This window comes from Phaethon aethereus, assembly GCF_964289735.1.
Source record: "Phaethon aethereus genome assembly, chromosome: 2".
Classification (NCBI taxonomy): Eukaryota; Metazoa; Chordata; class Aves; order Phaethontiformes; family Phaethontidae; genus Phaethon; species Phaethon aethereus.
In genome coordinates this window covers 80,825,775-80,851,142 of record NC_138582.1, presented here as the reverse complement: position 1 = coordinate 80,851,142, position 25,368 = coordinate 80,825,775, and the positions used below count along the sequence as shown (strand labels likewise).

At 37.8% G+C, this 25,368-nt stretch overlaps 1 protein-coding gene across 1 annotated transcript in view; it reads left to right on the top strand.

Moving 5' to 3' along the window:
- Window positions 1–25,368, top strand: part of SEMA5A (semaphorin 5A) — a gene marked incomplete at both ends in the record, with an annotated part of 362,797 nt that overhangs the window by 229,552 nt on the left and 107,877 nt on the right. The window contains 1 exon segment of the mRNA XM_082015378.1: window positions 1,064–1,268. Within this exon segment, the coding sequence (XP_081871504.1) occupies window positions 1,064–1,268 (205 nt within the window).

The following is a 25,368-nucleotide window of genomic DNA, read 5'->3' as shown; positions in this document are numbered from 1 at the left end:
TCTTTCTTCATCATATGATCTCTTATTATGGAATTATTTATTTGAGTTTTTCTTAACATTTGTGGATTTGGAATGATCACTTAACTTTGGATTGAAAACATGGCAATAATGAAAAAGTAACTGGTAGGGTTTTGCACACTATTATTTTGTTCATGCTGTAATTCATAGCATAATTTATCACATAATAGAATAGAATGAAAAAATATGACTTAGGTATGCCTTTCACATAACCAAAATATTTGATAAATATTGTGAAGTACTGCTTTACTTCTCTGCAATTATGCATGAGTAAGCATGTGGATGTTTACATATTCACATGCACTAAGCAGCTTTCTCTTTTGTGTCCTCAGTTAGTTGAAGACTTAAACACAAAGATGACAAATTAACTGCCACTTATTTTGCTTTGTTTATCTGTGCTTGAAATCTGTGTGTGCTGTTAGTGAATGCTTTCCTGTAAGAAGAGAGTACAGTTTTCAGATATAAAATGTGGTCAGTTCCAAAGCAAAAATGTCTTTGCTTTGGGTAACACTTTATAGTTAATGCTCTGCACTGTCCATTCTTGGCTAGTGAAGGCAGGGTCTGAAGAAGCTTATAGAACTGTGCGTGGTTCTGTGACCTGGGCTTTCTGTCAGACCCTGGCTATGGTAGGACATGGGATTTCCTTTGAAAATTTCTTATGTCTTTTTCACTGTGTCTGTGTAAATTATGAAAACCACCAGTCAGAAAATTCTGTGGATTGTTGGGTGGTAGTTTTTCCCCCTTCCTGCCCTGTGAACATAGGACATAGCAAAATATTACTATAGCCCACTTGTGGTGGTCAGTCTGGTGCCCTTCCTTATTGTCTAGAGTTAGGGAGCCTTCATATTCCTGCCTTGGGAAAGTGGAGCTTCTTCAATCACTGTGTGGACAGTCTCATCAGCACCAAAATGAGACCTGAAAGTGGAGTTCCGCAGTGACACTACAAGATACAATCTTGGTTTTTATTTTCCTGTGCTGTAAATCAGAGAGTAAATCTGTTGTTATCATTGACACGTATAGTAATGGTTCTTTTATATGTTTACAGTGTGGCACCATGGACCAGGGTTTGTATGTAAATCTGACTGAGAGAAATCTTCAGGATGCTCAAAAATTCTTCTTAATGCATGAGGTCATTCAACCAGTTATTCCAATTCCTTACTTCATGGAAGACAACAGCAGATTTTCCCATGTGGTTGTGGATGTTGTGCAGGGCAAGGACATGCTTTTCCACATCATCTATCTTGCCACAGGTATGAACTCTGCATTGCTATGACAGCTGCAAAAGTTTGTGAGGTCTATGGGTTTTAATGTGCTGTGAATCAATTATGGAATATGTATAGTGCACCTTGAACAACAGCTTTTCCTCTTTGACAGCATTAACTCTACCTTCTACCTTCTCTGAGTAGATTAGTTCAGCAGTTTGCAATGTCTTTGTTTATATTATGTTGTGAACTCAAATTTTGGTGTCTGTTTCCTGTTCTCCTTTGAAGGTATGCAGCCTACAGGCGCTTGAGGGAGCAAACAGTTGAAAATTCTACAAACAGGACTTCACAAGTTTCTTCATCTTTTATTGTTCGTAATTGGTTCAGAGTACAATCTCACACAAGATAAGATGGTTTACGATCCTCTGAGATAGAAATAACTCTGCAAATAGCAAATACAATTACTGCTATTGCTATTTCCAACTTTTCTGCTCACAAATATTTTATTACCTTTCCTTTTCATCTAATTTTTAAGTCATTCATTATGCAGTTTTACACCCTGCCTTATTATTTGTCCATTTATATGTGAGCTTAGCAACGAAAGAAAAATAATCCTCCACCTAAAATTGCCTTGGTTGGAACTTTTCTTGCTTCAAAATTTCAAGCTGCTTAAAAATAGTGAGGGTGTTAGAGAACTGTTTTTGCAGAACGAGGATGTCTCCAGCTGAGACTGAAATACTAGGTTGGAGTGGCATCTTTAGAGCCTCATGGCATAAAAATTAGGGTAGTTCTCAAATACTTAGTCCCATACACATTAGAAGGGGATAGCTCATCAAAACAATGGTTTGTTAACTTGCATAGTTTGACTCACAGTGAGTAGGCACCAAATACCCTACCTTTAGGGAAAGAATCTGTTTATCAACAAGAGGAAAAAAAATCCTAATGCTATTTATTTGATCTTGTAATCAATGAATTAAATTTCAAAATTGTCATTGATTCAGTAGAAATTGGATCAATCCTTTTAATTACTAAAGTTATGATGTACTAAAGAAAATTGTATATTCTATAGATTATCATTTATCAAGAGCCCAAGAAAAATGTGCATTGTGGTTCAAAATAGGATTGAGTTTTCCCTTGAAAACATGATACCATTTTTCAGAGAAGATTGCTTCTTTTGAGTCTGACGAAATTTTATAGTAATTTGGTGCATTCAGATGAGACAGCATTTCTTTGCATGTTATCCTTGTAGCTTTCTCATTGTGCTCCTTGAAAGACAGGCAGTAATATAAAATCTTTTAATAGGTTATAACTGTGCTTGGATTTGACCAATGTAGTCAAAACAACCTGCGGGTTGGTAAATCACAGCATTTTTAAGTAAAATCATTTCAATACTAAATGCTGTTTGTATTGTAGACATCTCCTGACAGAAACTGAATTACAGAAACATGTACTGAATTGGTTTTATATGAAGAGAATTTCACTGCTTTGTGGGATATTTACATTATAATGGCAGCACCGAGAATGATGTCATTTGTCATAATTCTGATTGTCTTCAGTTTTCAGTTTCCCTTACTGTCACCGAAATCGGGAATAAACCTCGTAACACCAATGTAGTGTTAAAAGGCAGGCATTCTTTATTCACGGCGCCGGGAACACGGGGGATAGCTCTTCCTAAATCGTGTTCGCTCGATCAGTTCAAAAATCAAACATTTATAGGCAAGATTAATACATATTCATCAAGTGTCCATACAATGATTGGTTAAGTATTCCTCGCCTACCATGTAAATGACCACGCATGCTCACTATAATTTCTTGGGATTTTACTTCCTTAATCTTTTGAGTCGGAGGGTTTCTTGAGTGGGTGGTCTCTGAGTCGGTGGTCGTGATTTCCCCCTGCCGGAATTACCTTTCCTACAAAGTTCACTTAAGCTTGGCAACACTAAATAGATCTTCACAGGGTATCGGTCCAGTATGCAATCATTCACCCCACAGTCCTTTGTTTTAAGACAAGACTATAGAATGAATAATTACCTACCCACCGGGCCGTAGAACTGACCAAGGTGTTCCTTCTTTCTGACTACTTGTTATTAGAACAAAACATAATACCATGATCACAATGTTACACTTAACTCCTTGATAATTAAATCAAGATGAGAAGGGTTAGGTGGGTTCTCGAGCAGCATTGCTGGTGCATAATGTTCTTATAGTTACCACTTGCTACAAATTCACAAACCTATTTTCTAACCCTATTTTATTTTAATTCCCTACCACCTTGGTTACATTACTGCGTTTCCTTTTATGTTTGATTCAGTAAGTGAGGATCTAAGTTGCATGGTTCATTAATAAATTATGTTCAGTAAAGGTTCTAGCTTCTTTTTATGCATCTTTCTTGCTGCTAAGAAAGATATTGCTTCTACATTCCTTATGGTGTATGCTTGCCTTCCACTTTCAGTCTTCTCTGTACCTCAGGTTTTGGTCTTTCGTGGCAGTAGGATACTTTCTTAGCTGGATCTTTAGTCTGACTCCAGCACGTGCTTTTATGTAATTGGACAGTGTATGTTTTATAAGTGTGAGAAACTGTACGATAAAAAAACTCAATAGGTAACAATACAATGTTTTCTTGAACATCTTGAAGTTTTCTTGACAGAGCAATTCTATTTCATTTCTATTTCACTGAATCACAGTGGTTTTTCTTAACATTCCTTCTGCCCCCCTCCACACCAAATTAAGTGTAAGTACTAAGCTTTATTTTCCAAAAAATATTAATATTCAGTTTTCAGAAAAAATACCATTTTGGTAGATTTTAAAATGACCACTCATATTTATGTATAAGTACCATACTTACAATACATAAAAGTAGTTTAAAAATCCCAAGTTATACCAAAATACACAGTATAATTTACTTAAAATCTTATTATTTGAGGAGAAAGGCAGTATTTTTACCTTCTTTGTGTGCAGGTCATAATTTTAATTTCATTATATTGGTAATGATGCAGCATCTTAGTTCTTCGTAGTCCTATCTTTGCTTCTGTAGAAGCTGTGGAACAGTTAGCATTGAGTTTGCATCCTAAGCTGGATGTGGTAGAAGATTACTGAGAAAACACCACTGCTTCTGTAAACAACAGCAGCTGAAAGGCAGTGGCCTTAACATTGGAAATTAACAATAACTTTGGAAGCAGACCAAGTTTAACAGTTTTGAATTAATCCAGCATCCAGCCTTCCTCCCCCATACAATGTCATCTACCTCAAGCTACTAAACACCGTAAAGCATGTGGATGTTTGGGAGAGGTGGAAGAGTGGGGTTACAGTCACCACCAGATTTTAAAAAGATTGTCCTTATTGTATCTTTTCTGATTTAATTTACTTGCATTATTAAAAGTGGTGGCAAATTAAATCTGGTGTTAATTTTTTGCCACAATGCTCCATTTTCAAAAAAAGCCAAAGGAATGATCTGGGGAACAACGAGCTGGTCTGCATTACTTCAGTCCCTGGGAAAATCAGGGAGCACACTTCTGTGGGAACATGATAGAGAAGGTGGTTGGGAACATTCAGCGTGGTGAATCACACCTGACCAACCTGGTTACTTTCTGTGATAAGATGACGGGATTTGTGCATGAGGAGAGGGTCAACTTTAGCAAGGCTGTTGACACTGTCCCCCACAATATTCATATATCCAGATTAGGATGTTACAGTCTGTATGTGTGGACAACTGGATATATAAAACCTGCTTGGGTGTTAGGCTCAGAGAGTAGTTGTTAATGGGATGCATACAAATGGTAAGGAGCTGAGTACTGTCCTATTTAACATTTTAATTAATGACCTGGAGGAGGCAACAGAGTGCACGCTATCAAATGTGCAGATGACAGCAGACCAGGGTACCAGTAGTTATACTGGAGGACAGTGCTGCCATCCAAAGGACCTAGACATACTGGAGGGATGGTCTAGCAAGAACCTCATGAAATTCAACAGATGCAAATACAAAGTCCCAAATCTGGGAAAGACTAACTCTATGCAGTGATTGAGGCTGGAGACTGACCGTCTAGGAAGTAGCTCTGCTGAAAGGATTTGGGGACTTTGGTAGGCAGAAAGCTGCACATGAGCCAAGACCATGCCCTCGCAGCAAAGGTAGCCAACAGTGTCTCAGGCTCTATTAAGAGCAACATAGCCAGTAGAACAAGGGAAGAGGTTATCCCCATATACTCAACACACTTTAGACCACATCCAGTTTTGGCCTCCCAGGATGAGGGAATTGGCCTTGTTCATCCTAGAGGATAGAAGGCTTCAGAGGGGGCCTACTAACAGCCTGCCTACAGGGAGATTGCATGAAGAATGAAGCCAGGCTTTTCACAATAGCGCATCATGGGAAGACAAGAGACAACAGGCAGAGAGTTTCAGACTGGATATAAAGAAATACTTTTTCACTCTGAGGACAGTCAGATTTCCCAGAGGGGTTTTGCAGTCTCCATCCTTGGAGGTTTTCCAGGCCAGACAGAATCCCAGTCTATGTTATAGCTAGCTGTCCTTGAGCAGAAGGTTGGACTTGAGACCTCCTGATGTCCCTTCCAACCTAAATTATCCTCTGTCTATCGTATGCCAGTACAATGTGCAAATTGGTTGGGCTAAATTACATTTTTACTCAACCCTGTGATAATAGATACCCTTGTACTTTCTGCTGCTGAAAGGGAAGTGCATTCAACTCTACTAGAAGTACCAGCAGTAAGCATTTTACACCTACTGGTATAAAACAGGATGGATCCAACCTGTGTTGTATGAGATGTACTCTGCATAACTTTTGTAGTTATAATTCATTACAACATTCTTACAAAAATTGGCTTTTAAAATGCACAAAGCTGATGCAGTGGAAAGGTAAACATATAGGTTGGATGGAATACAAATGAATGCTCTGCTGTCTTTGTTACTCAAAGCAAAAATGCCATTCTTTGAAGCGGATGGGCAGTAAAGACAAAATTCTCTCTTCCCCCTCTCACATTCACTCACCTATGCACCCTGTAATTGGAATGCAAATATTGCAGAGGAGAATAACCCTGACAGTATGAAAGTGTAATCTAATTTCATTAAACCTTAAATAGATATAATATTACTGGAGGAGAGACTGGGAGTAAGCAAACAAATGCATTAATCTGCTGTGTCAACAGCCTTCATTTCCTAAACTTTTGTCAAGTCATCATTTTGCTAGGAGATTCTGATGTGCTGGGATTTAACAGCTACTGCTTATATAAAAAATATACTTTAGTACTTTGGAAACATGTCTTAATCTTTTGCTGCACTGACTTCTAACACAGAATGAAGGGATATATCAATTCCTGCACATTTTGTGTTGCTTAGAACTAGCAATGCTGCTGGCTTTAGGCAGGCAGAAATCCCTGAAACAATTTTCAGTAATTCACAGAGGAAAGTCAGAGAAAGCATTCACAGAAGTTCTGAACAAAAAATCATCTATAATAATAAGTTAAAAGCAGAGCAAACTAGAGAACAACATGATATTCTGACAACTTTCAAGATTAAAAGACTTTACGCCCTTCTTCACTAGAAAAAATTCAAAGTAAAATGGTACTATGTATGTTACAGTTTTGTTTCCCTCCCTTCCTTTTTTCCCCCTTCCATTTCTTTTTCTGTTTCAATTTAAATTCCTAGGTATCCCATGGTTTAAAAACTTTGCCAATATCAAAAGGGCTTCAAAGCATTTGTCAGAAAACAGGATGCTGCAACAAGAGCAAGTAGCCCTTATTTAGAAGACTGTTGCAAAATGTATTGATTTATTAGAATTAATAAGAAAATTATTAGGTATGGTGTCTATTTGGAAGGTATTCTGAAAACAGTTTCTGGTTGCTGTTTCTTGAGAGTTCAAAAAAGGTAATATTTGCACTGTCTGAAAAGAAACTTTAAGGCCATATTTTAAAAATTACTTTGTGGAAAAACTCCCATGTTTTCTCTATTCTGCAGTTCCACTGGACAGAGGATGTCCCTTCCATATACTGAGTGGAAAAGGTATACGCCCAGTGGTGGATCTTGATTATTGGTATTTATAGTTTAGCATTGATGAACTTGGGGTATGTCTAACTTATAAAAAGAGTATGAAACCTGAAGAAAGATTTATTGTTGGCTACATTGCACATCTCTAAAGAGTAGGTTGTTCACTGAACTGAAACCTGATTTTTATGCCAAAAACCAGGTTTTATCTGAGGTGTAAAGATGACTGGAAGATGTTACAACAGGTTTTGAACTTCCCTTTCCAAGAAGTTCTAGAAAGTGTTTTTCCCTGCTCTTAAGACCTCAAAATTACAGGTAGCCATGCAGAGAGTAATGATAAAAATAATTCTGATGAAACACATAGAGCAATTACTATGAAGTGGAGAGGTTTCACAATGAAATTTCAAAAGATATTTTTTGAAAATGCAGATAGATTTTTCCATATATTTGCCTTAAGAAGGATTATAACAGCTAATAGATCCACACAAATGTAATGTTTTTTCCATGAAGCCCTGATGCTGTGTATTATCCAGAAACCAGTCTCAACCTCATGAAGTGATTTGGAAGTATGTATGAAACTCAGATTGGAAATGCTATCAAAACAGTTTGTATTTCTCCTGTTTGTCTTACTAGATGGCAGTAAATTGATGCAAAGTAGTGCATGATTTGATTCCTCTGTGATTTTTGTTACAGTTCTATCTTTTTCCTTTTGTTTTTGTAATCACTGTATGACATATTTTGCTAGAGAACAATCCAAGGTCTTAACAAGAAAAAAAAGTTTTGTGTGTGTGTTTTTGCTAAAAAATCTTAAATGAAATATTGTCATTTTCCTGGCAGACTACAGGCTCTGATCAAATTGTGCAGCTTTCACAGTTTAATGTGCATGGTGTCATAATATATGTAGTAATGTGAAGTCATGGACCTTAAAATTATAAGCAAAAATATATGCTTATCTGTGTTTCATACATGGTGAGCAACAAACCTTAAATTGATTGCATTTTTTCCCATTTGGTGCTACTTCTGACTGTATTATCTCAGGTTTGTTGAGGTTATTGGAAGTAATATGCAGACAATTTTTGTAGAAAGGCGCTATAGACTTTTCCTCTCAGCTTGAGAAGCACCTTTTTAGTCTAGAAATGACAGTGTAAATGCAATAATAATGATAATAATGATGATCAAAGTAGTTTTAATTTGAGTCACAAGTCAAGTGTGAAAGTGGTAGGTAGTCTATTTATATGTTTTAATACTTGCTAATTCAAAATCAGAGAAACAGGAAAATCAAAGTGCAGATGGATAATGAGGCATATACACTGTGGCAGGCAGTCATCACCATTTAAAACTGTTTCTTGTCTCTTGTAGCAGAAAACAAAGTTGCTTTGTTTCTTATGCCTTTCCTTGGCAAAGGTATAGTGTGCTTTTACACAGTTGTAAAGCACCCCTGCAACAGATGTAAACTTCTTACCCTTCTGGCCTTATGCAATGTGTTTTTAAGCAAGGACAGTCATCAGTTATGCTGCTGTCTAAAACTGGTGCATGTTGGAAGACACCGGCTCTAACAGCAACATGTTGATCTTAACATTTGTTTAAAAAAATCAAGCAGTAAACCGTAAAATTAATAACCTTATTCTTGGCTCTGTTTGAAGTGACCACTACCTCAGATAAAGGAAAACCCCAGATGAATGAATACTTTGTTTATATTATTAGTCTTTCCAGGAAACATTTTTCTGCAAATGTAAAAAATAGTTTTAAATGTTGCATGTTTTTTTCTTCAAGAGTCTAACATTCACTCTAGGATTTATGCTAATGTTACTAAGAATGCTTGCTGTATATTTCTGCTAGAATATTCATCTTATTTTCCATGTAGAATATCTTTATAGACAAAGACGGATAATGTAAACCACAGCTGGTTTACTATGTAATTTAAACACAGAAATGTTGATTTGCCATTGCCTTGTGTATTGCATCATCTGTACTGGGCAAAGTGGCTTTAAAATGTTACCAAATGAGAATGGTCATGTCTAATGTCCAGGCTACATAGTTATAAATGATACTACAGGGCTTTAGAGAATCAAACCCAGTATTTAAAATGTCCAGTAGCACTTATGTCCCTTGGCTTTATCACTGTGTGTAAAGATAAATCATTCTGCCAGCTCCAGTTGGAGAGTGCTAGAGAGGTTTCTTAACAAAGAGATGGCTTATTAAATTATTCATTGACAGCAATTTATATGTGAGAATCATAGATCTTTATTTGGTTCACAAATTACCCACCACTTATTTGTAGTAATTTTTTGTTATTATAATCAACCCATAAATAGGTCAGGATTTTGATTAGTTTGTTGCTGATATTTGCTCATATAGTTTGTTCATATTTTAGATAGCATGTTCATGAATTGCCTGCTGCAAGTCGATGTCATTTGTATTCTGTTCTCTCATGGGACAGATTGAAGTGGGAGAAGCCCTTTTTTTCTGTTCACAAATTATCATTATGGCTTTATAATTGCCCAGCTCTATCAGATAAAGACTATAAATAAATGTCCAAAGAACATACGGTGTGTGCACTTCTGTGCCACCACTGGAAGTCAGAATTACTGCAAAAGCAGCTACTGACTGAAGAACAGCTGGCTCTGCATGAAAGCGAGACTAATGCGCAGGCCAGGGAGGGAAAGATTGCGAAGAGCTGGAGACAAAGTCTCAACCTTCCGTTAAAAAGAGACCAGCTCCTTTTTAGCACAGTGGTGCTGAGCTTTCAAATCCTGTTTGACTACTTTGTAAACTTAGATTGGACAAAGAGCCTTTCCTTCTTCTTTTCTAGTTTTTTGAGGACTGTCACTTCTTCCTCCTGGCATGGAAACTAGACTTGATAATCTCTACATTCGTTATTAGATAATTCTATTGCACAGAATGTGATGCTGCGAGTAAAAGAGGTATCGTACATTGTACTACAAGTACTAATCAGTGTTGTTCTGCTGTCTTCAAAGCCAAGGTATCTATTGACAGCTAAGGCTATATTCAAATCTCTTGTTTTGCCCCTGCTAGTGTGCAGTGCCAGTTAACAGGCTTAGTCCTCATTTCGGAAACAGCTATTGGAATTAGTCGTACCTCAGGGTGAAGTTTGACCTTTGAACCAGCTGTGTAACTCTTCATAGAATCACAGAATCATTAAAGTTGGAAAAGACTTTTAAGATCATCAAGTCCAACCAGCAACCCAACACCACCATGCCCACTAAACCATATCTTGAAGTACCACATATACATGTTTTTTGAAAACTTCCAGTGATGGTGACTCCACCACTTACCTGGGCAGCCTGTTCCAATGTTTGACCACTCTCTCAGTAAAGAAATTTTTCCTGATATCTAGTCTAAACCTCCCCTGGTGCAACTTGAGGCTGTTTCCTCTCGTTCTATTGCTAGTTACTTGGGAGAAGAGACCAACACCCACCTCACCACAACCATCTACCACCTCTCTGGGTAACCTGTGCCAGTGTTTCACCACCCTCATTGGGAAAAATATCTTCTTTCTATCTAGTCTAAATCTGCCCTCGTTTAGTTTAAAATCATTGCCCCTTATCCTATCACAAGGCACCCTGCTAAAAAGTCTGTCCCCGTCTTTCCTATAAGTCCCCTTGAAGTACTGGAAGGCTGCAAGAAGGTCTCCCTGGAGCCTTCTCTTCTCCAGGCTGAATAACCCCAGCTTTCTCAGCCTGTCCTCATAGGAGAGGTGTTCCATCCCTCTGATCATTTTGGTGGCCCTCCTCTGGACCCTCTCCAACAGGTCCATGTCCTTCTTGTGCTGAGGGCTCCAGAGCTGGATGCAGTACTCCAGGTGGGGTCTCCCCAGAGTGGAGCAGAGGGGCAGAATCACCTCCCTGGACCTGCTGGGTACGCTTCTGTTGATGCAGCCCAGGGATATGGTCGGCCTTCTGGGCTGCAAGAACACATTGCTGGCTCATGTCCAGCTTTTCATCCACCAATACCCCAAGCCCTTCTCAGCAGGGCTGCTCTCAATCCATTAATCCCCCAGCCTGTGCTGATACTAGCGGTTACCCCGACCCAGATGCAGGACCCTGTACTTGGCCTTGTTGAACCTCATGAGGTTTACACAGGTCAGTGCCTCAAGCTTGTTCAGGTCTCTCTGGATGGCATCCTGTCCCTCAGGTGTGTCAGCCACACCACTCAGCTTAGTATCATCTTCAGACTTGCAGAGAGTGCACTCAATCCCATTGTCTGTCTCATTGATGACGATATTAAAGAGTATTGGTCCCAATACACACCCCTGAGGAACACCACTCATCGCCGATGTCACACCCCTTGGTGTGACCATCCAACCAATTCCTCGTCCACCAAATAGCCCACCCATCAAATCCATGTCTCTCGAAGTCCAGATAGACAACATCCATAGCTCTTCCCTTGTCCACTGATGGGGTCACTCCATCATAGGAAGCCACTAGGTTGGTCAGGCAGGACTTGCCCTTGCTGAAGGCATGCTGGCTGTCTCAAATCACCTCCCTGCCCTCCATATACCTTAGCATAACTTCTAGGAGGATCTGCTCCATGATCTTCCCAGTCACAGAGCTGAGGCTAACAAGTTGGTAGTTCCCAGGGTCCTCCTTGCTTCCCTTTTGTAAAAATGGATGAATTCCCTTTTACCAGTCTCCAGGGACTTCACCTGACCGCCGTGACTTTTCCAATATCATGGAGAGTGGCTTGGCAACTCCATCAGCCAATTCCCTCAGGACTCTGGGATGCATCTCATCAGGTCCCATAGACTTGTTCATGTTCAGGTTCCTCAGGTGGGCTCAAACCTGATCTTCTCTTACAGTGGGAGGGACTTTGCTCCTCCGGTTCCCCTCTTGCAGTCCATCCCTTCAGGCGGTGTGGGAAGAGACACTGCCAGTGAAGACTGAAGCAAAGTAGCTGTTGAGTACCTCAGCCTTCTCCTCACCTGTTGTTATCAGTTTGACAGCCTTTCTCATCAAGGGGGTTAAGCTTTCTTTGACCTTCCTTTTCTGGCTGACATACCAGTAGAAGCCCTTCTTATTATTCTTTGCACCCCTTGCCAAGTTCAGCTCCAGCTGTGCCTTGGCCCTCCTGACCCCATCCCTACACAACAGGGCAGTGTCCCTATGCTCTTCCCAGGATACCTGTCCCTGCTTCCACTGCCTGTGCATTTCCTTCTTGCCCTTTAGTTTGCCCAGCAGGTCTCCACTCAGCTGGTGGTCTCTTGCCTTCATTTCTTGATTTCTTACACCGGGGTGGCTTTATATGTGTGATACTCAGTGTGAGCTGTCAATGAAGAAATCATTAAATGGAATTTTCTCCTGTTTTTGTTAATGTTTATGAGTTTCTTTGTTCTGCAGCATTTTTCCCAGTAAACCTCAGTAAATCCAAATGTTTACAACTAAGCAAATACAAGCAGTGCCACCAGTAATCAGCGGGGGTTTTCTCCAATATTATTTGTGGATTTTTATTTTTTTTCCTTATGTTTACCCAGCTCTGGTCTTAGGATATGGCAAATCTTCATAAGCTAAAGAATTTCTCAATAAAGATATGCCTTATTTACTTTGTTGTGTGACTTGTAAGAGTCATCAAAAAGTGAAGATGTGTTATTCTGAATGCTGTGGCCTTTCTGTGAAGAGTCATGTAACCTGCAGGCAGACTCACAAAAAGATAGGTTTCATATGCATTTTACTGCATCACATCACTGGGTAAGAGTCATAACATTTGGAGCAGAGACTCACTTGTCTACAGATTCATTCTTCTACTTTTCATTTATTTTTATTTTTCTTTCTTATCCCATGGAGCTTGGAAATTTGTTTCTACAATGGCACACCTTCAGGAGGAATAGGCATGACGATAACTGACACAGTGGTTAGATAACTTGCCTAGGAGATAACTGCTGATTTTTAACTGACAAGCTCTGTGAGATTTCCTAGTTATTGCCGGATGTCCCAACTCCTAGACTGTTATATAAAGAATATAATGTAACATGATTATATATATTATATGCTATGACTATTACTGCTTCATTGTCCTCAAGTAGTGAGATGAACATCTTCTGCAGGGAGGTTTTCAGGTGCATGTCTCTAATCCCTGCTTTGCTTCTGTCTCTTGTCCATTTACTTCTGAATTTACATTAGATTAGAAAGAAAATAGTTCTTTCCTTCTGTATTTCTGCACAAAAGCTGTGCTTCATGCTGCAATTTCTGCTGAAGTTCTATGCACATCATACTAGATTTGAACTAGATTATATGTACTGGATTTAGCTTATCTGGTGACGGAGGCATAGGGACATGTACCACGCAAACTGCAAATGAATTTCAATAGAGAATGGTCTCTGAAACATTCTAGTCAGCCAAGATTATGATGCTTCTGGATCCGTACAGTAGTCAGCTGTCTTTCTGACACTTCCAATGAAAATAGCCACATATGACTCAGTTAAGAAATCAGGCAAGGTTTACTGTGGGTTATTCTCTGAGAAATAGTTTTCTCCACTTGTGCATGTAAGTGCTTCTTTGATCTGGGTACTGGAATATTTATTCACTGGGAAAACACTATCATATTCATAGCATGCATTAGGTAGTACAAGGTATTTATTATTGTGGTGGCATGAAGGAAGGCAATAAAAATGATAGGATCAGTAAGCACTCCCTGTCTGGTCAGATCCAATCAGACTTAACACATCTCAACTGTGGGAGACTGGCAGGGATCCAGGGCCTGTATTTGATAGTAATTTTATCCTTTGTGTACAGTGTGGCATTCTTCACTGCTGCTCTCTGTCAGATAGCAAGCCTTAAATCATAAGAACCATTTCATCTTGCTATTAATTTCTATGTTTATTATCCACTCTATTACTTTAGTTAGAGGTTACACATTTCTTTAGAGGTGCTCATCTCCACTATCTGAGAAGTCCAGTCCTACCTACTGATTAAACACTTTGGCAGGGCTCTCAAAAATTGGATTGTTTTCTCTTACTGCGAATAAGCTTCTGGGAAATTAATATACACTTTTTTGTTGGTTTCATTGTGAGTTATCTTACTCAGTAGCAACCTTATAGTTTTACTTCTTTCTCTTTTCAGAATCCAGGATATCGAAATCATGCATCTCTTGATAGGTGTAACGTTTCTTAACACATAAGAATTCTTGTGTCTTCTTTGCCTCAGGGCTTCAGGTTTTCTGTATGTATGTGTGATTTTTAGTACAGTAAAAGCTGGATATTGCCAACAAGAGTGTCTGTAATTACAACATGTTGCCAAATGGGCATTGTCTGGAATAGGTGTTATTCACATGTAGGTCTTGATATTGAATCTGTTTAGTTATCATCTAACTGTCCTTAGGGAGTAAATTTTTTTCATGTTTGGGAATAAAAGTGTTGCCAGTCACACTCTTCTCAGCCACCTGTGTCTGAACTGCAGTCTAATTTGTCCTAATTTATGTCTGTAACTGTAAACTAGATGGCTCACTTCTAAAAACATCTATTGGAATTCTTAGTAAAGGTAGACTTGTAGCACATGCTCACAGGTTAACGTGCATATTGGCAGGATCTGTTTGATTCAAATACAGTAACTGTGATCAAAGGCAATAAATATGTTAATTTTGTTTTGCTTTAGGTTTGATGCACCAACATAGTCTTAATATTCTATTTCATTTTGAACCTGACATTGTTGAAGCGCATTCCTTTTCTGAGCTAGGAGAATGTTCCTTTTTGCATGCCAAGTTATTTCAGTCTGATGCAAGACCAAAAAAATGTTATACTGGCCTTCTTTAAGGATGCTGGCTTCATCTGTCATGATCCTTGTAAATATTTTTTTATTACTGAGTAACTTTATAGACAAACTTGGGTAAACTGAATACAAGTTCAGAATGAGATTATTGCTTGGTAAGATCGAGCACTTTGTGTTTGATGTTGTTGCGAATCATGTCTTTGCTCTGTATTGCCTACCTGTGATTTCCTGATACCTCCACAAGGAAGAAAAAGAGAACGAGGTTTGGGTATTAGAGCCAAACTTGAAATTGTTGACAGTCACCTCTTTGCCAAGTCCTGAGAACTAACTTTCTGTTCTCGAATTCATTAAAGCCTCATCTAAAGACTTTATGCTGTAGTTTTAACCAAATCCTCTCTGCATGAACAACATCTCTTAAACCAATGTTAGTATCTGAAGTATTGTTATATGTTTGTATTCTCACATTTTAATATAACTTTCTGACGGGGGTATATATGATGATACTTGGTATGGGGACATGATCAGGTAGCTGTGCTTGAGCAAATCTGATACACGTCCATGGGACTATCCTCTGCAACACAAGAGAGAAGAGTCAGCCTGTTGATACAGTGATCCAGAAGATAGCAACAACTTATATAGGGTATGTAGAGCTGAGGTTTAATTTCTCTTGGGCTTCAAAGTTCAAAGCCATCTCTTCCACTTCCTTGTTGAATACTTGATCCAGGAGAGAAGGGGCTGCTGTGGGTGGAGAGGAGCCCTCCTGGATCCACGCCCTGCCAGCGTTCTAATCTGCACGCAGAGCACGCAGTTCATCTGGCCTGCAGATGCAGGAGCACAGCAGCTCACAAGCCAAGTTGGTAGAGAATTTGGCTAGAGATGATGCCTTGCTCCCTGCTGCAAGGACTATTAAATATTTTTTTCTGCTGCCTTTTTAAATAAGCAGTAAGTGCTCCCTGAAATTCCCTAAGGACATGGAAGGCACCGATTGCTTGCGGGGCATAAAATCACATCAGAAGCTGCTGAGAGTAAGGAAGAGGTGTTTTTCACAGGCTCAGTATATTGCTTATCTCTCTTTCCCCCCTGTTCCCAGCCCTTTGAAACTCTTCTCCACTGGTGTATGTTAACACGACTCTCAGGGACTTCATGATTTTTCTTGGCTGCAGCTGAGACTTTTCTGTCTTTAATTCAGCTGTCTTCTATACATCGAGGGAGACTAAGGTAATTGCCTGTCCCTGGTTTTGAATTTGTCAGCAAATCGAGTCAGTGTGCAAGAAAACAGCATAATGAAAGAAGTTTTAAAGCTTCAGTATAAAAAAATACCTGTTAAAGTATTTATACTAAGATATTGTTATAGTTACATAAAACACTTTTACAAAAAATGATGTTTCAAGTTTTAATTTTTTTCCCTGTTGATGATATTACTGTTCTGAATACCAGTTTCACACATGGAGTCTTAAGAGAGAGAAAACTGGCAATTGAACCCAGATCTCAAAAGTCTCCAAAATGATCCATAAAAGCAATTTCTTTATTAAAACTTTTATTATTGAAAAGCAATTAGATGAGATTGCAAATAAAAGATCATGAAAAGATACTACTTCATAAAGTATTAAAATAACTAATGCTTAATGTCGTATAAATAAAAGTAATGTACCACAGATTGAAATGTTAATAAATGGGGTTTTATTGACTATAGCCTGTTAAGGAACTGTAGCAGCTATAGCTTTTGATTATAGGTATTCTAAAGATATGTGTTTCTTCTAAGTTGTGTGCATGAACTGTTATGGATATATTCAGCTCCTCCAAATCAGAAAAAAAATTATGAATTTATATCTTATGTCTCTCAGTCACATGTTTGGCAAGCCTAAAATCTCTTATAAGGTTGAAAGTGGAAGAGAAATAGTAAATAAAGGTGCGATTCTTGAAAAATACATACATTTTGTGACTGTTGAAATTACTTTGTTTCTTTTGTCAGACAGGAAGAAATATCCCTTTTAGATCTAGGGAGGGTAAAAATTTGCCACTAATGTATATCAGCTTCAATCTAACAAGCTGAGGAAAAGGGATGATTTTGTTTTATATTCTTTCTTTGTGAAGAAAACAGACCTAATTGATGTGGAGGCTGAGTCATGTAATTCAGCATGTGTTTAGCATGCGTTTTTGCTTAAAATTCTAGAAAAGGCGAAGGGGAAAGCAGAAAAAAGAGATTTTGGTTTTAGGAGTTAGCAGCTTCAAGTTTAGAGAAATAGTCTTTCAAAAAAGGCATGCTGCTTTGGTTTGGCTGTTAGTTGCTTTGCATTTTAGTCTCAAATAAATCTGGATTTCCCTTTAGAACTTGAATTCTCTATTTGAAAGATTTTTTAATAAATCTGACTGGAGCTTGCTTTAAATTCCAATTTGACATAGGAGGCATGAAATGACCACTGGGGGATGGTACACAAATTACACTATTTTCTAAAATACAATACATTTTTGGTTCATAGGAAACACTGCTAACAGAAACCTTAATCGTACCAATTTACAATCTGTTGTAATTTAAGGAGCAGTAGATGTTTTCTGTATTAATCCAGGTTTTTAACTCTTTCCATGGTAATTACTAGAAGAAGCATTTGCTGGTTCAACTGCAAACTGAGTATGTCCTTGATGCCTTTCAGACATTGTAATACATGGGAATTAAGTCTACAGGGGATAGAAGTGTTCTGAAGAATCATTATGTTTAAAAAACTGTCTCTGGAAAACAATAGAGACTTGAGAAGGTAGTTGTCCTGATTTCCATTGATAAATTCTGAAATTATTGTATTTGAAAATTGAAACGAAACTTTTTTTTTTATTTTTTGGCAGGGGTGTTAATCTTCAATAATTGTGGGACAGTGTTTGTCATTAATTTGTATGTTCTTTCTCTGTCCTACCAAACACATGTCTTGCTTTGAAGAAAGCTCCCTGTTTTGAATAGCTAGTGTCTAGATGAGCACTTTTTTGTTCAAAAGACTCTTTGAATCAATCGTTCTAATTCCTGTGTAGAAAAGATAGTCCATAAATATCCCCTTCATAAAATAACTACATACTAAAATTTGACATACAGCCATGAGAAACTCCTCTAGTTGCAGAGGTACAACTGAATTTCTCTTGGAAGAGCCACTAGGGCACTAAGAAGCCTGCTAATCATTTCAGAAGGTATGCAAATAGCTTGTGGCTAAAATGGCACCTTTCAGATTCTTAGTAGTTGGCCAATGAGTTAAATTATCTCTCCTGCATAAAAGCCTGGGGACCTGTAATAGACCATCATACCTCCTTTTTTGACAAGCATTATCTCATTTCAGCTTTAATTCAAATTAATTTCCAATACTTTACGGAAGCACATCAATATGTACTTGAAATGTAATAGGAAAAAGGGAATAAGAAGGAGTCAGAGCCAAAGATAAAGAAGGTAAATCCAAAATACTGTGTGTGCTTGCTCTTTATAGATTACCTTTCAGAACTGCTGTTGTTACATCCAAGAATTAAAACCAAAGCCAAACCAGACTGCAGAAATACTAGGGGTCTTACTCAGAGAGTAGTATTTTAATATAGAATTTTTCTACGTTTTTCTTCCGCTGCTTCAAAGAAGGAGCCAAACATTTCCTATTTCCTAAGTGTGCTAGTTAATCAACTGTTCTGTGCTTTTAAACTGTTAATACATTAACACTGTGTGGTATAACTGTATATAAATTAATGGTGACTTTTACTAAAATATATTAAAATTATATTTACCATTTTAACACTTCTTTCTTTCTTTCTGTCTTTCTGTCTTTCTGTCTTTCTTTCTGTCTTTCTTATTGTCAAGACACCAGAAAACTGAAAGTCTAAATGTAGGATTGCTATGAACTGTGTATAGTATGAGAGGAAGCAGGAAATTTTGACTGATTACTTGTAGAAGTCGCTTTTCCTTAAATTTGGAAATCTTTGCTTCCCTGCTCGTTTTTGTTAACTTTTCTCTTTCTACTAAGCATACCAGCAGACCAACAATGACTATGTTTGTGCCTGGACTTTCCTAAAAGCTCTTAAGCTGTAAAAGTCTGTGCTTTTATATGGCCAAGGATTCGTAGATTATTGTTACTCTCTAGCAATAGCAGAAATACATAAATAACCTCTGAAATCCAAAGCCCTTTGAATTTTGTCATGGAGAGAGAATGATTTGGTTTAAAATCTGGGATCATTAAAAAAAAAAAAAAAAAGCAACACAAAGAAATAAACCCCTTCTTTCTGGGGTGGACCTAGAACTAGGAAAGACCTGTTTATATATTTACTTCACCTGGGGCCAGAAACTCCAAGACCAAATATATTGACTGTTTGGGGCTAAGATCTCACACGAACAAGCTGCAAGATTTCTCAAGCCCCAGACAGTAGCTTTTTTTTTTTTTAAAATCAAACATCTCTTGTTCTACTTATAAGGTCCAATTTCTTGAGACACATTGATGATGATGTAATGATTCAGCTAAAAATATAGCTCATTGGGTAGATTATGTAGATTTTTAGTTGTTTTATATTCTTGCAACTATAAAAAACAACTAGGTAATCTAAGAACTTCAGTTAGGGCAGGCTCACTTCTTGGTGGTTTGAGTATATTTTCTGCAGGTGACAGAAGCCAATTAGTATCTATTTTTGTTCCAGATTTTCAGTGGTATTAATACTAGCTGTTACAGTACTGAGTTTGTTGCATGGATTACTGTTGCCTCAGTTAATTAAATTTACTGAAATTTAATTAAATGTCCATGAGCAGTGATTTGTGAGTTTTCCAGATTGCTTGCATACTTTTTTCTCCAACTACAATGGAGTAAAGAAAACTAAGATATCTGAATAAGTGAGAGCTTAAGCTTTTATATTTCCTGTGAGTAAGTGATGGCACAGAGGGTAACCAACATTTCATATAGCCTATGTAGTAGTTAAAAATAAGTCTCAATATTAACAAGGCAGAACAATTTACATTTCTTGAGGAAATGCAACAAAATTATTTTTGTATTTCTAGCTACAATATTTGTTGGAAGCTTTTGTTATACAATTACATGATTGCCTTCTTAATCTAATAAATGTGTTTTATATCTGTATTTCTGTTAATATCCACCATTGTGTTGCTATCATCATTATGATAATGTGCCATAATAGCAAGGCAATCAGTAGTTTATTGTTGAAATTCTTCGTAAGTTTATCACAGTTTTTATTTTCTATCAAGGCTGCAAACCAAAATGTTCAGTTTTTTAACCTCCATTTTTGACTGAAACTTGTAGAAAAATCACATTATATATATTTTATTACACCAAGAAATATATTAAAAGTAGAGAAAAAGAATAAATTGACTAGCACACTCACCAGATTGTTCAAGCAGTGGTTTAATTTCAAATGGAGAGACAAACTATGAACTTGTAAAACAGCTTTGAAGATAAAAATTTAAAAAATGAAATTTGTGCCTTGATAAAGCATCAGAATTCCCTATTCAAATTTGAGGTTCACTTGTTTGTCCAAAGAAGTAATGAATATACATTTAAAAATAAGAAAGTATTTAAAGTAAAGCTTTGTAAATTAAGGTGGGAATTTTAAATTCAAATTATATTCTTTTTGTTTTCTGTATCATTGTAGAGCTACTACATTTACCCATAATATATTCTTAATTTTTAAAGCAGAAGGGTTGAAGCTCTATCTTTCACTTGGCCCTTAGGCTGTAGTGTGGTTAAAAACCTATTCTTTTAAATGAAGCATAAATACATACCTCAGAAATCTGGAGGTAGAAGATAAATTAAGTTACAGAGAATGGTTATATTATCTTCTAAATATGCCCTTGGTTTAAACCAAATTGTACCCCACCCCCATATGGGAAAACAGATTTTAGCAAAGGCTTTAATTATCCATATTCTACTGATGATTTAGCTAATTTTAAAGATATTTTTAGGAAGGGCAAAAAAGAGCAGGTATTAAATCCTCTCATATTCAATGTACCATATGCATCTTTTTTGATGTTACACAGATTGCTAAATCATAAGTCATGGGCTTTCCTTTTGTAGGCTCAACCAGCTGCTGCATTTTTTTCTGCTGTGTCTTTTTTCTGTGTTAAGCGTACTTAAGCCCTTATGCAACCTAATACTTTCTGTCATTGGAATAGTTTTCTGCTTTTAACCAAATGCATGTTCTGCTTTGCAGTAGAGCTTTCATTCAGTTCCTGCGGTGAGGAAAGCAAACGCTGATGAGACTTTTTTTTCACAGGGACCGGATATTTATCAATAACCTTGCACTTTCTTTGATTTTTTACTATTATATGTTCTGTACATCAATTTTATGTTTGGTATTTCGATTTATTCTTCTGAAAGACCTCTGCTTTGAAGATAACCCTATTTCTTCTGTTTCTGTGGTATTTAATTAATAGAAATGTTATATGATGAATGTAAACACTGTTTATATACACATATAGATAATATTTACAAGAAATTTAACATTAACAATTTTTTTTCTTTAATTTCAACAGTCTTAATACTGTCTGAATGCTTTTATTTTCCCACTGGAAAAGTAACTTGTATACAACACATAATATGCAAAACTAGTGTATAATCAACAAAATCAAAATAGTTAATGAATATAATTTTCCAAAGCCTATTTCAAATTACATTAGAAAGTTTGTGTAAATTGAGTCCATTTCAACTATGTTTTAAAATGTTTTCTCCCAAATACCCATCTATTAATTTTAAACTTTTCTTCGCTGGCAACTCATAGTTTAGAAGGCACCAATAACTTTTTTTTGCAACATTACTGGAAGATGATACCATAGGCTTCCCTCCTGAAAAATGTTGACTTGGATTCTGTGTTCTAATGCTGGCTCAGTTGCTTTCTGAAGACCAACCCTCTCTTCAAGTTGCTGTGCTAAATTACAATAAAATGAAGATTAAATTAGGTTTTGTTTCACTGTCAATATCTGGCAAGAGTGAAGACTGAAATTGTTTCCCTCCAAAAAAAGAATGGCTAGTGTTTTTTTCCCTTCTTTTAAAGAACTGAGCTGAACTTACTTCGATACTGCCTCATTTTGGATGATTTGTTAGAGATGTTTTTGCTTGAAGAATGCAGCAATATTTGTAAACATAATACCTTTTATGAATATTTATTCTTCTTTATAGCAAGAAGTTGCTACAGCTTCTTTGAGTGTCCTTAGTTCTGTTAGGAAGCTCAAGAAATTGCAGGGTTATTAGTTTGTTGCATCTGCCATTTGTTTTGTGTGTTCATTTTCTGTTTTCCTTTGTAGGTGTCACCATACGTGTTATAATGATTTCAACCACACTCTTGCGGTGTTCCCCATTGTGGCTATGCTTTATACCATTTAAACTTTGCTTTCCGGTTTTAGAGATCATCCTTCGATTTTGTTCCATTATAATTTTGTTCGTTACAGACTGTTGCCTCCAAGCTTGTTCTCTAGAACTCCATCTCACGTTTTCCATTCAGTTCTTCATAGTCTCCTACACGTTACATAGTAGTATTTCAACTGGAATTTTTCTTTCTTCATCTTCATTCACAGTGATTAGATTTCTAATGTTCAGTTGTTGATTTTGCAGGTCTCTTTAAAAACATTGTCGTACAAGTTAGCAAAGCACATCATTTACTCATTCTGGCCAATGTCATTATCTTTTATTACTCCTGTATATAGTCCATCATCCTTAAACCAAGGCTGTCAGGTGTCTGGATCTATTCCAGCATGCCTTGCTTACACTCAGGATGCAAAGATGCCATTCATTTGGATTCTTAAATAGCTGTTGGACTCAGCCTTGACATATGTGATGAAACTGGAACTTTCCCTGTGCCCACGGCAATGAAGTTACATCCATTAGGAAGGTCTGTGTTTACTGTTCTTAGCTATTTCTTGGCAGGAGTGGACAGTTAGTTTGATCATAAAATAAATATTCACTTGAAAGATTTTGACAGGTCTGAGAACCTCCATGCCCCAGAGCCATATTCTTTATTTTGCTCTACAACTGTGGTGTGAAAAAGGCTGAACAGACAACACTTTTGAGAATGGGACTTTTACAAGTTCTTTAGGAGATCTGCAATCTTTCCTGCAGGCTGGATTCATAATGTTGCACAGATTCTAGTAGCACTGGAAACACTGGAGCAAAGGACCTGGCTTTTGAAAGTACTGATGCAATGGCTGTGATTTCCACTGCAAGGAAGCCTGGTATAGCCAGTATTACATACTAGTATAGTTCGAGGAGCTTGATAGCTACATACCCTTACTACATACCATGGTCTGATAAACATAGCCACCAATTCAATATGTGCCTGTCTCAAAGTGGCAGAATAAAACCAGATCATTACCCTAGTTTGGGCTCCCAGGTGGTCCATGCAAAATTGGAGTCATAGGCAGGAGGAATTTAAAGCAGAGAAGATACATTATGGAAGGTCAGAAGTAGGAGAGTCTACTGAGATAGATCTCATAACATTTTATTCCTTTTTACTGAACTTGTGTATGACCCACATTGCTGCTGTGAAGGGTAATGTTTCTTCCTGATAATCTGTGGGATCTCTGGCACTGCTTCTTCACTTAAAGCCCAGGCCTTTACGACTTTCGACATTTCTGTACGAGTGCTGATCCTCTTAGACAATGTATTGGAAAGGAATTACGTGGGAGATGCTGAAAGAAAGCAAAAGGAAATGGGAGGAATGGAGATTGTATGCCAAGATAAGAAGGAAGAGCAAGAGCAATGACAGCTGTCCTGGGAAGGCATTAGTGCTGCAGTTCTCAAACTGAGAATGTTTTATTTCACTCTAGGGTAGTATGTTGCTGTAACCATATTCTGCAGGTCATAGACCTGAACATTAAAAAATAGTAATTCTGCCCTCACTAATAAAAACATTTACTGAGGAGAAAATAAAGACAAAACATGTGGTTTCCATCATATTCTCCTATTCAAAGCTGCACTTCAAAATTAAATGGGTATGTAAGCATGGGCAAAGGAGGCCTCCAGTCATTTTTTTCCTCTGTCTTTGAGGAGGTGACAGCACAGTGGGAGGAAGAAACGATAGTCAGTACGCCAAGCACGTGCTGAACGCGTACCTGATTTTTGTCTCATATAGGAAAAAGATGGCAAGCCAAGTGCAGTTTATCATGAATCAGGCTGAATCTGTTGCCTGCCAGTTAGACAAGTGATAGAGAGGTGTACTAACGGATCTATAAAGTGATACCAACTCATTCACATGTGTAAAATAATCTCACTGCTTCTTTTCTTCCTCTGAGTACATTTTTCCAGCTTCTGCACTCAGAAAAATCATTTGTTTATTCACTCAGTGACTAACACACAGCCACTGTTTGTTTTTTCTGGGCAGTTCTCAGACCATATTTTGACCTTGAAACTGTCATCCAGCAATCACCGGTGGAAAGACTGCTTGTTATACTGTTTGGTTGAGCTGGTTATCACTTAATTGTGATGCAGAACTGACTCTTGGCAAAGGTTTAATTAATTTTTTGGTGTAAATCTACTTTAGGTTGTTTGGGAAAAAAGTGATAGGTTAAATTTTAATGTAAATTAAAATTGTCATTTAATGAAAGTTTTTTTCCAACAAACTCTCTTACATACAGTAATTTCTAGTAAGCTTGTTTATACCAAGAAGAAGAAAAATGTAAACAGTTTTATGAACTGATTACATGAAGAACTGAGAGGTCAGTCAGAAGACTTTAACATGCATACATGATCTGTTGCATTCAAAATCTTGTTATGAACAAAGGGAATACACTTTATATACTGAGCTAAGCATTTATGGTTCATCTAATTAGTTTTGTTAGTAATATGGTTAAAATGTTATACATACACTTCCTACTAACTCCGCCTGTTATTTGGTGTTATGCTTCTCCTTCCAGGTCTTAAGATCGACTTTTCAGTGTCCCTCAGGAAGGGGAGAAGATTTTAACAGTAGTTAACATTTGGGGTTCTCTACCTCCTCTTCAGTTTTAGAGTCTGCTTGAGGCTACTTTTTTGTATTTTCTTAAGGTTGCTTACTTTCTGTTCCTTACCGCTTCCCAGGCAAAGCCCGGGAGCCGCCGGCCGCCCTCCCCCAGCCCCGCGGCCCGGAGGGGCTGTGTGTCCCGCAGTGCCTACGCAGGGGTGCCAGCCCCCCGCCCCGGGCGCTCCCAGGGCGACGCCAGCGCAGGGAGGCCGCGGGCACGTGGCCACCGGGCAGTTGCTGCCGCGGCTAAAACCAGCCCTCGCCGAGGCAGGGCCAGACCGACCTGAGAGCCTGCGCCGCCGGCTGCCCACTGAGCCTCTGGCCCGGTGCTAGTGAAGGAAAAAATCATATTTACTGGGCTGTAGAATATCCCAAACATTCGTCTTGGAATTGTTACCGACTCACAAGAGATGTTACGGTCTTTTGAGAGTTCACATGAGTAAAAGCTGATCTCGGTATGTATTTGCAGCATTGGATCTTTACTGTTG